General features: G+C 43.7%; 1 protein-coding gene across 7 annotated transcripts in view; it reads right to left on the bottom strand.

Moving 5' to 3' along the window:
* Qki (QKI, KH domain containing RNA binding) overlaps positions 1 to 10,143 on the bottom strand; it is a 111,945-nt gene extending 101,802 nt beyond the window's left edge. For 4 of the 7 annotated variants that reach the window (XR_005976780.1, XM_041680260.1, XM_041680261.1 and 1 more), the window contains exon 1: positions 9,497 to 9,789. Coding sequence is in view for 6 of the 7 variants with exons in the window: in XM_041680260.1 (XP_041536194.1) it covers positions 9,497 to 9,638 (142 nt within the window). In the remaining variant the exon portion in view is untranslated. Of the gene's footprint in view, positions 1 to 9,496 lie in introns of all 7 variants that reach the window. The other 3 variants (XM_041680262.1, XM_041680264.1, XM_041680265.1) reach the window with 1 other exon arrangement.
* Between the last annotated feature and the right edge of the window lie 2,551 nt (positions 10,144 to 12,694).

Raw genomic sequence — 12,694 nt, 5'->3', positions numbered from 1 at the left:
GCCAATCTGATTACCCATAACCACAACTTGTATGTATAATGCTGATTATAAAAGGTCACCACAGAGCAGCAAGCAAATCTATATAACTAAATAATAAATCTAGATAGCTTTGCTTAGAATGAGGAAAGCATCATGGTGGAAATTCTAATAAAATGAGTTCAGGGAGATTAGCAACCTGTAAGACCACAGCATGAATGGTTCATAAATCATACCTATAGCTGAGTAACATTTTAATCAAAACATCCCACAACAGAGAGATGGATAAAGAAAATGTGGTCTATATGCATGATTCTAAAGAAGACTGACATATCATTTTTGGGAAAACGGATGCAACTGTGTATCAGAAATGCAATGTGTGTTTTCTCTCAAAAAAGAGAAAGAAAGAAAGAAAGAAAGAAAGACAAAAACACTTTGTTTTACTGGCGGATCACCCAGACTCTTAGACCTCTTATACTGCACCTCTAGTCATGATTCAGAAAACAATCTAGCTGGGTGGTGGGGCACGCCTTTAATGCCAACACTACAGAGGCAGAGGCAGGCAGATCTCTGAGCTCAAGTCCAGAGTGGTCTACAGGGTGAGTACCAGTGAAACACTGTCTCAAAAACAAAACAAAACCATCTGAGTTTCACTAATAGTGAAACTGACTACTGTCTCTACTCATGTGATACAACTTAAAGAGCACAGCAACACCTCTGATATATTCCCAAGATGTACTTCAACCTACTTTATCCTTTAAATCTAACTTCCTAAACCAAGTGCCATGGCATTCTCCATTTCAGAGCCTCAGGCAGGAGGATCATCACAAATCTGAGGCACTACTAAAATTCGGCACTACATGAGTTCAAAGCTAGTCTGATATACAAAGCAAAGCCCCTATCTTAAACATATAAAACAAAAACCAAACTATAAATAAATATTTAACTACTAAACATACTAAAGCTACAAAGCATAAAGGCACATAGAAGGTAAAGTGAGGCAATTTAACAAAATTCAACGATTTGGTTTGGACCCTGCGGGTATAAAGAACATCCTAGATGCAATTACAAAAATCCAAATATTAACTGTTTACCCATTAATCTATTTTGTTACTGTGCTGTCACTACGAGAAAACATTAATTTTGAAAAATACAAAATTTAAGAATGTAATTCCAATGTACTTCTACTGTATTTTATTCAATACTGAAAATATAGTTCAGTAGAAGCAGAACACATTGGCTATAGTAAGATTCTCAGAAAATTTTTACTATGCTTGGTAACACATATTTAACACATCACTTTCACAAACATCTCACCAAGCCAAGCCAATTAATTCCAAAGAGTCAACACAAGCAAAGAGTTTCTTCATTCTTCTCAACTTTCACTTAGAAATAAAAAATAGTTCAATTCTCTCTTCAGTACCCAAAACTGGGTTGAGATCTACGTGCGTTCGTTCTTTCTCTCTCTCTCTCTCTCTCTCTCTCTCTCTCTCTCTCTCTGTTCTGCCAAGATAAAACACAAAGCATTGGTCTAAAGAGAAAACTACCTTTGTAGTTTGCAGGAAGGGGCTATGCAGCTCTAGGTTCCCCAGCATCGTGCAGAAAAGGATTGGAATAAGTCAACCATACACAAATGTTTAACTTTTCAACTTGCAGCCAAGTTTCTACATACGCTCATAATGCTGTATGTTTTTCTTAGCTTGCACACAAGTTCACTATGATACACCCCAAAAGTCCAACAATTCAGCACACCCCTAAAGATCCCTGAAATAGCCGGGCAGTGTTGGCGCAGGCCTTTAATCCCAGCACTCTGGAGGCAGAGACAGGCAGATCCCTCTGAGTTTGAGGCCAGCCTGGTCTACAGAGTTAGTTCCAGGACAGACTCCAAAGCTACAGGGAAACCCTGTCTCGGAAGAAGGGAAAAAAAATCTGAAATAAAATTTAATCATGTCGACAGAAATGTCTTGTATAAGCAGTCTTCCGCATATTATATCCTTCTACCTCAGAATATGGATTGTTTGGAAAGGGAGTTAATTCCATTTATGAGAATAAAACAAATGACACAGCATGTGCTGAGTGTCTAAAATGCATGAGGCTCTAGATTCAATTCTTAGCATATAAAAGCATCTAAGTAATAAAATTACTCTAACACCACTGACAAAGAACTGAGCCTTCTACTTCGTTTTTCTAAATATAATTAAAAATGAACAGTTACTTATCCTCCATATATTGGCATGGGAATAAGACACAGAATACAGCACACCTACTTCCCAACTCACAATCATCTCCCCTTAGAAAAGTGTGGGTCATAACCCCTTTAAGGTCAAACAACTCTTTCATGGGGGTCAGATATCATGCATATCAAATTTTACACTATGATCCATAAAAGTAATAAAATTATATTTATGAAGTAGTAACGAAATAATGTTATGGCTGGGGACCACAACAGCATGAGGAAGGTTGAGATCTGCTGTTCTAGAGTGTCATTCTCCAGTTATCTTCCTGATTTAAAACAAACAAACAAGCTTTATGCAGATCGAAAATTGAAGCACACTTAAGGTCCTGGCTTTAAATTCTTAACAATATTAAACCTCTATATTAAATCTTTTAATCAGAAATATTGCTTCCTTTAAATAGTTATTAAAAATAACAATAATAAAAATAGCAGCAGTAGTAAATAAGTAGTAAAAAACAGAATTCATTTGTAGAAAATTATTTTAAGAATTGAGGCTCTATCCTTTGGTTACATAAAAGTTCAAATACATTTAAATCATCTAAGCACTTCGTTAGTTTCTAACTTTTAGAATCTCAATTGTCAAAAAAAAAAAGGTATTATTTTCAGCTATTTTAGGAAGACTAGGTATTCTAGTTCCAAAATTGACAGTAATCTGTCCAAAATGGGACAGAACTGGCAAAAATTACTTCCGTTTTCTTTCTGTTTACAACTGGAAGCACTAACACTTTTTCAATATGCATGGAAATATGCTGCAACTTTCTTCTCAGAACCCTTACAAGAGTGGCACATCATAAACAAATCAGTGTACAGAATGAAGAACCCTAAGCATCTCTGCTACAGCTTGGCTTACCCTCTCCAGACTGCTGTATCTACATCCTTCTGATCTCAGGCCCTAGAAGTTCTGAAGTAGTATGTTCTCTCCACTAAAACACAACTCAGAAATGCCTTTATTGCCATTATTCCTATACTCCCTTCCACACTATTTATGAGACCATTTTAAAACTGGGGAAACAGTATAACATGGAAGCTTATGAAACATTTCAATTCTAAAAATCCAGCTCTTTTCCATTTTTACTTATTTTATGTGTGGGTTTTTTTGCCTGAACATCTGACTGTGCACTGTGTATCTTGAGTGCCTGGTACTCAGAGAGGCTAGAAGAGGGCATCAGATCTCCCTGGACCTACAGATGGTTTGTGAGCCATCGGATAAGTGCTAGGAACTGAATCCAGGTTCTCTGAGAAAAATATTCAGTTCTCAACTGCTGATCATCTCTCTAGCCCCCAAAATTTCTTATTTTCTTAAGTATACTCTTAAGACTGTAATTATTTTTGCTTAATTTTGCCCTATGTATTCTAAATCATAAAATTAGCTCAATTATAACTTACTACTGACCAAGGTGATCATGCCCCTGACTCTGTAATGACCTACTTTGTACTAAGGCAGAACAAAACTTAAAAACCGACTCCCTTTTCAATCCTGACCCAACAAACTAGTCACTACCTCCAAAACCTGATTCCTGCCTTACACTGAAGGTCAGCAGCACTCACCTGCTGTCTTCCTGTAAGATACACAGATTTACACACTCCCAAGCATGCCTTTTCTTTATATCATGACTGCAATATAGAACCAATCTGAGGAGTTAACTGCCTTTTCCTGTTTTTGTGGCACTTTACTCCCTTTGAAGAGGATCCAAAACAACCTGAACTTGACAAATTTCAAATGGGAGTAATGATGCAAGGCCTATACATATTGACTTTAGGAGTCAATGTCTTTTAAAAAGTTACCTATGTAATTCCAAAAATATCAACTTTCAAAAATTAAGCACTTATTTGAGATTTTTCTATTTGTGGACTATTTATTTATGCTTTGGGATAAGGAACGGCTAGAAACTTACCCTACTTAAGCAAATGAATCTTATACTTCTAATTCCTGCTCTCATTGACAGTAATAAAGTAAAATCAACATTTCACTTTATTCAAAAATACCACAGATAGTGATAATACAAGGAGGGGTGGATGAGATTTTTAAGAGGAAAAAAGAAGCATGAGCTATCACTAATTATTACAAAATGGCTTTGTGTTTAAAGTATTAGTGTTTACTTTCACTTATGTATTTTGCTTAAAAGCATTTTTAAAAAAACTAGAAAGCAATAGGAGTAAGTTGTGATGTGCTTTTAAATTCAAACATTAGAATGTCTGTTTCCAAGTTCTGACTGGACACAAGCAGTGAATCACTTTTAACAAGGCACACAAAAACAAATCAGATCTAAGTTCCAATGGTGGTAACTACATAAAAAGTAGCACCAGACAGAAAATGGTGTGTTTATAGACCCTTTTCCTAATACAGCCACAATAACCTAACAAACTATACTGATTTATAAGTTTAGTGCTTATATTTATTTTGCTTTTATATTTAGTGAAAAAAAAATGCTGTAAGTAATCTTACTTAGACATCAAATAAGCAACGTGAGTCCCCTAAAGCTTAAAAGTCAATTTTTATAAAGGTATATAATTTCCTAAAAGAGTTCATTGCAAGGGAAAAAAAAAATCCTGCACTGAAAATTCCTATTCTTGTCTTAAAGTCAAATAAAGGAGAGGAAAGGAAATGGTCAAGTCAGCCATGTAAGAAACTGGCACAGAGCTCTAAATGACCTCCTAACATGGGTCCATTTCCCTATCATCCCTCCCTCAGCCTTAAAATAGATTCTTAGCTATTCCCAACAGATGACATACTAAGAGCAGAAAGTTGCTCAGTGCATTATCTTTTGAGCTAACGACAAACAAAACCCAATAATGTCACAGCACATTCCATTTCAGACAGAGGGTAATTTTTGCTTACAACTGCACCAAACAAACGACATTCACTACACTGAATTCCTCAAATAAAAGTGCAGTTCCACTATGTTTATAAAAAGCTGCCCATAGAATCAAATGGTCTAATTTCGTAATACAAATAACAGAAAGAAAAATAAAAACCTATCTAAATAAACTAGCTGGGAAAAGTGCCCCCCATTTTATTAAGGTCTCAGTAACAGTTATTATACTTGTCTTACTCTGTCACAGGGTTCTATTTCCCTTTGGGATACTAGAAACCACTTGATCTGATAAGAAACTAGTGACACTCCGGCTCCAGGACAGTGGCAGGGCCACAATTAACAAGGACACGTAAAATGTTCAGAAACCACCTAAAAGGTCAAGTGCAGATTTGGGACACAGCTCTGAAGGTCCCTATCATGGCACACATTCACTCTCAATCAAATCGAAATTTGTACCTTGATACCCTCATATTCATTTCAGAAAAGGCACTAATACAATCATATACACTGGGAAACATGGATACCAGAGTTTATAGTTTCTAGTACAAACTCAATTGTGTATACCTTTAACAGTACAACCTTAATTATGAACCACGTAAACCAGATACAGCTTAAAGCCCCAGCCACCCTCCTGCTCTGTAGCAGCCAAGGTTCCTGAGAACAGTGTGAAAGCATAGTAACGACCTAGCAGAGACTCGGATGGTCCGTCTGTCCTTCCCACTGTATCCACAAGAGGAGCATACAGGAGAGAACCGGTGACCAACACCAGCTTGCTACAACTCTTAATGAATTACAAAGCAGTGCTTTAGCTCCCAAAGAACGGGTTAATTACCCCACCTTAAGTAAAATCACAAATAACACCTACAGTCACAACATGACTTGTTTTTTAGACAAAAACTAAAAATTTAACAAACTATATAACCTAATTCCTCTCAATATCTACAGCATGTAAAGTTTTAAGCCATAGCATTTATGAACAAACAAGTTTCTCAAAAAAAAAAGGAAACTAAAATTTAAAAAAAAAGGTGTAACATCCAACAATGGCCACATCTTCAAAGACAAACATGAATATGGAAAGTAACTAGCAAAGTCAATTTTAATTAAACATATTCTCACATTTTAAAAGAGTGGGAAATTTTATTATAAAAAGGGATTACCTGGAAATTGAAAACATTTCCAAACCATTAATGCAAAATCTAACATACTTGTTCACGTCTCCTGATAGCTTCCATAAAGACTCAAACTGCCCTTTCCCCTCAAACCACACTTCTCATCCTCATAGCAGCAGCTTCTCTCTCATCCATAAGTCTGCCTAGTGAATTAAAACAGGAAAATGTGATGCGTAAGTATCACATTTCCTTCTCCTCTACTGATATTTTTCTATTATTCACTGTTGCTCATTTTCAACACTAAATTATAAAATGTTTATTTTAAAAACATGTTTTGCATTCAACTACTTTAAGATTTTCATTTCCATGGCAAAGAAAAATCTTTATTAAAAATAACTTGTAAATCTTTATTAAAAATAATTTGTAATTGTTCTTTTCTAGGGATAGTATGGGGGGAGTCAGCTAAAATCTGAAGAGAAAGCAGTTTAAGACCCACGTTTTATTTGTAATCCTGGGCTAACCTTTAAGGAAAAGATTCTTTATGTCTTAGAAGTATTAACTTGAGTTATATCTTTTATTTCAGAACGTACTTGGCCTAAAATATATTTTCAAATTTAAAAAATATCCCTGCTGAATGAAGACACTAGGGAAGACTGACACAACTCACCAAGCGGCATCAAAAGCCAACAAGGCAAGGGCTGACTACCTGGCTAATTATGGATCACAGGCTACTTTATGCTGGCAACAATCAGAGCACTCTTTTTGTATCATTCAAGTTTTAACAAGCAGAAAACAACAGAATCCTTCATTCTTCACTAGCAGACTGAAAATTCTTAAACAGGAACTATATCAAAACCTCACTGTTTGAAAAGTGTTTTACAAATAAAATTGCTAGACAGTCTCATTCAAAATTCCTAATTATCAGAGAGCAGACTATCTTAATGTCATTCAACAGTAGAATCCTTAAAGTGAAACTTAGTTTTATCTGAATTTAAAAGTAATTTTTCTGTCAAGCACTACAGACAAAAGAAAGTGTAATCCCTAACCACAAACAGAAGTCATGATTGATTTGTTTTGGACAATGAGCAGGCCATAAGGGGGAAAGCACAAGTTGCCAATTTTCACAATTAAGTCATCTAACAAGAAAATTATGATGGTGCACTTAAGAAACCAGTATCTTCATGTCACATTAAATTTATAATAAGACTAAGAAGTACAGGAAAACGCTTATAACACATTAAGGACTAGCCCCTTTCCTGCAAGGTTTGTTCTGGTTTAATGAAAACAATCACTTCCTACTCATTCTGCTGTCTACTGTAAACACTGCCTACAGCACTGAAGCTCTCTTTACACTGGCCTGATGCAGAGACTGAGTATAGACAGAATGAGTTGAGAGCCTGAGAAAAAAGGGGGAAAAAGCATTACTTTGAATACTGTAATGTTACACTAGCTTTCTCCTACAGTTGAAACTCAAAGGGTTACTATTTCTCACCAGAGAGAAATAAACAAGCCTGAGCAGAAATAATGACATAATTGAAATTCCTCCAGCTGGAAGACTTACGCCACCCTCAAACTAAGGCAGTTATTTTTGAGTAGTCTGAAAGACCACATAAGCAGTCTTTTACAACTAACCGAACAAACTCCTACTACTAGTTTTCTGCACAGCACACCCAAACTTTTATAATCTCCACTAGGTCACTTGAGTATACAGAGCATTTTAAGAATGCATTTTAAGTCATTTTAAAAGATGTCTAGTTGTGTAAGAGATTGCCCATAGACTGTACTTTTAAAAACTCTTTCAAGATAAACTGGACACTAATATCACGAAAATGACCAATCCAGTGTATTAGACGTTTTCTCTGTAATCATATTTATGGATAAAGACATAAAAATTGAAGTTTTTACTGAACTCAATATAGGTCAGACTATTAAGTGTGCTACACAATTTTGTTCCAAACATGCCCAACGTTAAAAAAAAAATAACTGGCGCCCCTTAGCGCTCACATTCGGAAATACTCAATTTAAGAGTTCCAGCCTTTTTTTTCCTTTTTTTTTTTTTTTTGACATTCCAGAAAGTTTTTCTGCCTCCACAATCTTTCAAATGCCAGCACAAATAGGAAAAGCTAAACCCCTTAAAGGGGCAACTCAAGTTTTCTCCGGGGCATCCGAACAGACACGCGGACCCAACAGTAGAAAATGCCCCTTTCGATGCGTTACTGTCGCACGTTTATACGAATCCCCGAGTGTTTTCTCTTTTAAGTCCTGCCTACGACTCCCGCCCAATAGAAGCTGTGAGGACCAATCTTCAACCATCTTTTAGGTCGGAGATGTTCACAGTCTTTTGTTCTTCCCTGACATGCCAGCTCCTTAAGCGTGATTTCTCCAGCTGCATTTGAAAATTTTCGAGATTCTTCTCAAGACCCTAAAATCCATTGTTATCTGCACAACAGCAGTTTCCAGCTTCCTTTAGACAGTCCTCCCGGAGACTTTTAAAAAAACAAAGGAACTCCCCACTCCTCGATTTTCCAAATGGACTTGTTGGTCCCATTCCCCCGCACCCCGCCCAGGGAGTCCAAGGAAACTTCCAGGGCTACTGGAGACCAACACTCCAGGTCGCTGCTGTGAGAAGTTCTTAAAGGAATTCCGGGGCTGACCAGCATTCATCTTCTAGTCATTCTTGGCTCCCCACAGCGCTCCCAGCTCGGCTTCAGCAAACTTTCGCTCTATTTTATTCTCGTCCTTCCAAACTTCCAGCTCCCCGCCCTACAAACGCAGGCAGCGGATACGCCGGGAGCTAAACCCTCCGCCCCAGTTCTTCCGAACTCGGATTCCGTTCAGGTCTGTCATCGCGGTATTTCGTACTCCCCTCTTCCCCCCCCCCCCCCCCCCAGCACCACCAAAAAAAAAAAAAAGTGAAGTTAAACTCCCAAACAGTTCTCGCTTCCCTAAACAAAGGACAAAAGTGCCCTGCTCTGTCATTTTGTCCTCGCCTTCGGCCACATAAGCACTACTTTTCAGTTGTTTCTCAGTCCACTCCTGTACCGCGGGCCACGCAACTCCCCGAAACGAGCCCACTCGGCCGGGGCTCCGCGGGCGAGGCGCGGCGGAGCTCGGGGACTCGCGTGGCCGGGGCCGGATCGGCCGGGATGGCGGGGCGCCTATCCGCCGCGCCGTCGGGAGCCGGCCGCAGCCCCGCAGCCCCGCCGCCCCGCGCGCTCCCGGGTCCGCCCTCGGGCCTGGCCCGGCCCCGGGCCGCCGCGAGCCGCCCGCGCTGCCTTTGTGCGCCCTCCCGCCCGCCTGACCTTCCCGCCGCCCCGCCATCCCGGGCCGCCGTGCCCGCCCTGGGTCGGGAGCCTCACCTTCGTCCAGCAGCCGCTCGAGGTGGTTGAAGATCCCGCAGAAGTTGGGCAGGCTGCTCATGAGCTTCTTGTCGTTCATCAGCTGCATCAAGTAATCTGGGGTGGGCTTCGGCTTCTCCTTCGTTTCCATTTCCCCGACCATATTCCAGGCTCCGCAGCTCACTCCGCCCGCCGCCGCCGCCGCCGCCGCCGGAGGAGAGGAGGGAGGGGCGGGGGCGAGCTCCGGCCGCCGGCCGCTCGGGACGCGGCGTCCCGCTCCGCGCCGGCTCCCGCTCCGGCTCCCGCGCCGAGCCCCGGGGCGGCCGGCTCCGCGCGCCCGCCCGCCCCCCGCAGGCACTTTCGCCCGGCCCGACGCGCCGCGGCCGCCGCCGCTTCCCTCAGCCGCCCGGCGCGGCTCCCTCGCGAGGCCGGCGGCGGAGGCGGGTCTCGGGCCGAGCGCGGCGCGGGGGGCCGCTGCGCCGCGAGGAGCCGGAGGGGCCGCTCGTCGGCCGGTCGCGCCGCCTGCGCCGAGGCTCGCGAGTCTGCGGTGCTGTCCGCCGCGGCGCTCCGCGCTGCCGCCGCCGCCGCTGCTGCCGCCGCCGCCGCGCTCCGACTGCGCTCCTCCTCTTCCTCCGCGGCTCTCCTCCTCCTCACTCACTTGGCGGCGGAGTTCGCCTCAGTTCAGGCGGCGCTGCCGGCGGCGGCGGGGGGAGGGGCGCGGGCAGGGCCGGGGGCGGGCGGCGGGCGGGGCCGCGCAGGGCGGCCGTTACGGGGCTGGGCGCGCTCCCGCCCGCCGCCGCCGCCCCTGCCCCTGGCCGCTCGGGTGGGACGCACGGACAGATGGACGGACGGACGAGGGCCGGGCCCGCGGCGGAGGGGATGCGCGCTGGCGGCGGCGGCCTGCGCGGGGCCGGGGTCTCGGCTGAGGGGGGCGCGGGCGGCGGCGCTGGTTCGTCGGCGCGCTGTCGCTGAGGCGGCGGGCGCGGTCGGGCGCGTCGACTGAGAGGAATTCCGGCGGGACTCTGCTGCGCTCGCCGCCGCCGCCCCGGCCTCGCCGCTGCGCGCGTTACTATAGTTTGGGGATTTTTTTTCCTTTTTGTCTTTTTTTAAACCTCTCCGTTCACCTTCCTCGCCACCCTTCAAAAAAAAAAATTTTTTTTTTAACGTCCTGTTGCTTCACTGGGGGACTCTCGGGTGGGCGTCACGTGGCCCGACACGTAGCCGTGAGGCTGAAAGCGCGTGCGCGCGTCGAGGGCTGTGGCCCCGCCCCTTCCGAGGGTCGCTCCGCCCTATCGGGAGGAGAGCGCGCCGTTGGGGGAGGGGCGAGCCCGGAGCGCGCCTGCGTGGGGGGTTGGGGGGCGGCGCTGGTGTCCGGACTGAGAAGCGGGGCGGAACCGTTCTGGCAAGGCGCCCACCTTGCGGGCCGAGGGGTGGCGTGGGGGAGTACCCGGCCGTCGGACCAGGCTCGGGCGAGTCCGAATCCCGCTTGTGATGCTAGCGTGGGCGCCCGCACCGCAGTCTCGCCCGCCGCGGAACTCCAGGGAGGTTTTCCCCGGGAGCCAGACCCCCCCCCCACGCGTGTCGGACCTCGAGTCGCCCGGTGCTGCGAGGCGGCCCCGGACTGTGTTGGAGACAGGACACGCGTGCGCACCCACGGGCGTACAGGCGGGCGGGCTGCGTTCCTTGCGGTCCCGTTATCCTCGGGTCAGAGCGGAGCGGGGACGCAGCCTCCTCGGCGCCCGCAGAAGAGGAGGGGAGCCGGTGTGAGGAGCACACGTGCGGGGGCTGGGGGAGAAGTAGTCAACATCTATTTCTGCGTCCAGGGGGGCTGGAGAGGGAGAACCAGTGCTCCAGAAAAGGGCTTTCTATGCAGTATGACGGAGTTCTGCCGTTGATATTTGGGGAACTATTTTGTGAATTGCAGCAATGAAATCCTGTGATTTATAGAAACTGTCAGTCATTAAATCTGCATCATCCTTGTTTTGTTGCAAGTTCTTTATAACGTGTTCCATTAAAATGTAGACAAGATTATCAAATTAACCGTTTTCAGAGTTGTCCCTGGCTGTGATTTTCTGTGAATCATGTCACTATATTTTAAATGTGAACGTAAGTAGGGAGGTGGTGGTTGTTTTTTTAACTTTGCTTTACACAAATTCTAAAGAGCATTGCTGAGATTGTGTGGTACCAAATGTATTTAAAGCAATTTTAAATAGTCTTTCATGGCCAGTAGCTTCTGGCAATTTCATTTAAAGACCACGGTTTGAGTTTGGTTTTTGTTTTTAATTAAGTTACTTTGATAGAGCAAATGAAGTTGCCTTGATAGACAAAGTTAAAAACACATAAGTCAATTATTTTGAATTTTTCTATTTTTAATTGAATTTTCCAACAATAACTATAATAGTTCTTAGTACTATAGACTATTTACTTTAATTATCTCTTTCGACAACTTATGTAAAGGCATGAAATAGCAATTTGATCAAAAAGCAGCTTCTACTTTTTCTAAATGTTTCTTCAGAACCTAGATAAATGAGCAGTTTGTATCTTACATATTATTTTAAAATATTTTTTTGCTGAATATTCTCTACTGTGCAAGATGAAGTCCCCTTTCCAAGTTGGTTTGTTTAGCTTCCTGGGCCCTAACTGCTGTAGTTCAGTCAATCAGAGCAGTCCTATGTCTTAGGTAATGCTGGCATCCCGTTTTTTACAGAAGAGGAAACCCCGAAGAGGAAGAGGTAAACTAAATATTTACACAGCACTACAGCTAATGAGTCCTGTCTGCTGTGCAGGCCAACCAGATTGCTGTTCCCCCTTTTTACGGTCCAGTCCGTTGAACCCATGAAAGTGGGCCATCATTTTTGACCCATGGATTCAACCAGTTTTATAATGTAGTTGAAACAAAATAATGCTGTAGGGCATCTCCATTCCCTGTGGAGTAACCCCTGATGGGCCTCTGGTTGGAAACAGAGTAGAGACTTTAAGTGCATGTGGCTCTCTCCCCATGACGTGCTCCCCTGTCCAGCTGCTTGGCATGAGCGTGGTGTCCCCACTGGGAAGCTTTCCCACACCAGCTCTTGTGCCACCACTACTTCTTGTTAAATTTTCTGTTCGTTCTCACATGCCCTGTCAGATCTGTGGGTTAGTTTGTTTGCCATCAAAGACTTAATTCTTTTTAGAATTCCTGACCCCCATAACAGCCTTCATATCTGTAGGTATCCAAGC

The sequence above is a fragment of the Microtus oregoni genome, unplaced genomic scaffold (genome assembly GCF_018167655.1).
Source record: "Microtus oregoni isolate MIOR12 unplaced genomic scaffold, Mior012 000033F_ref0000390, whole genome shotgun sequence".
In the NCBI taxonomy this organism is placed as follows: domain Eukaryota; kingdom Metazoa; phylum Chordata; class Mammalia; order Rodentia; family Cricetidae; genus Microtus; species Microtus oregoni.
Note: the sequence above shows the minus strand (reverse complement) of the source record. Positions and strands in the feature narration are given on the sequence as shown.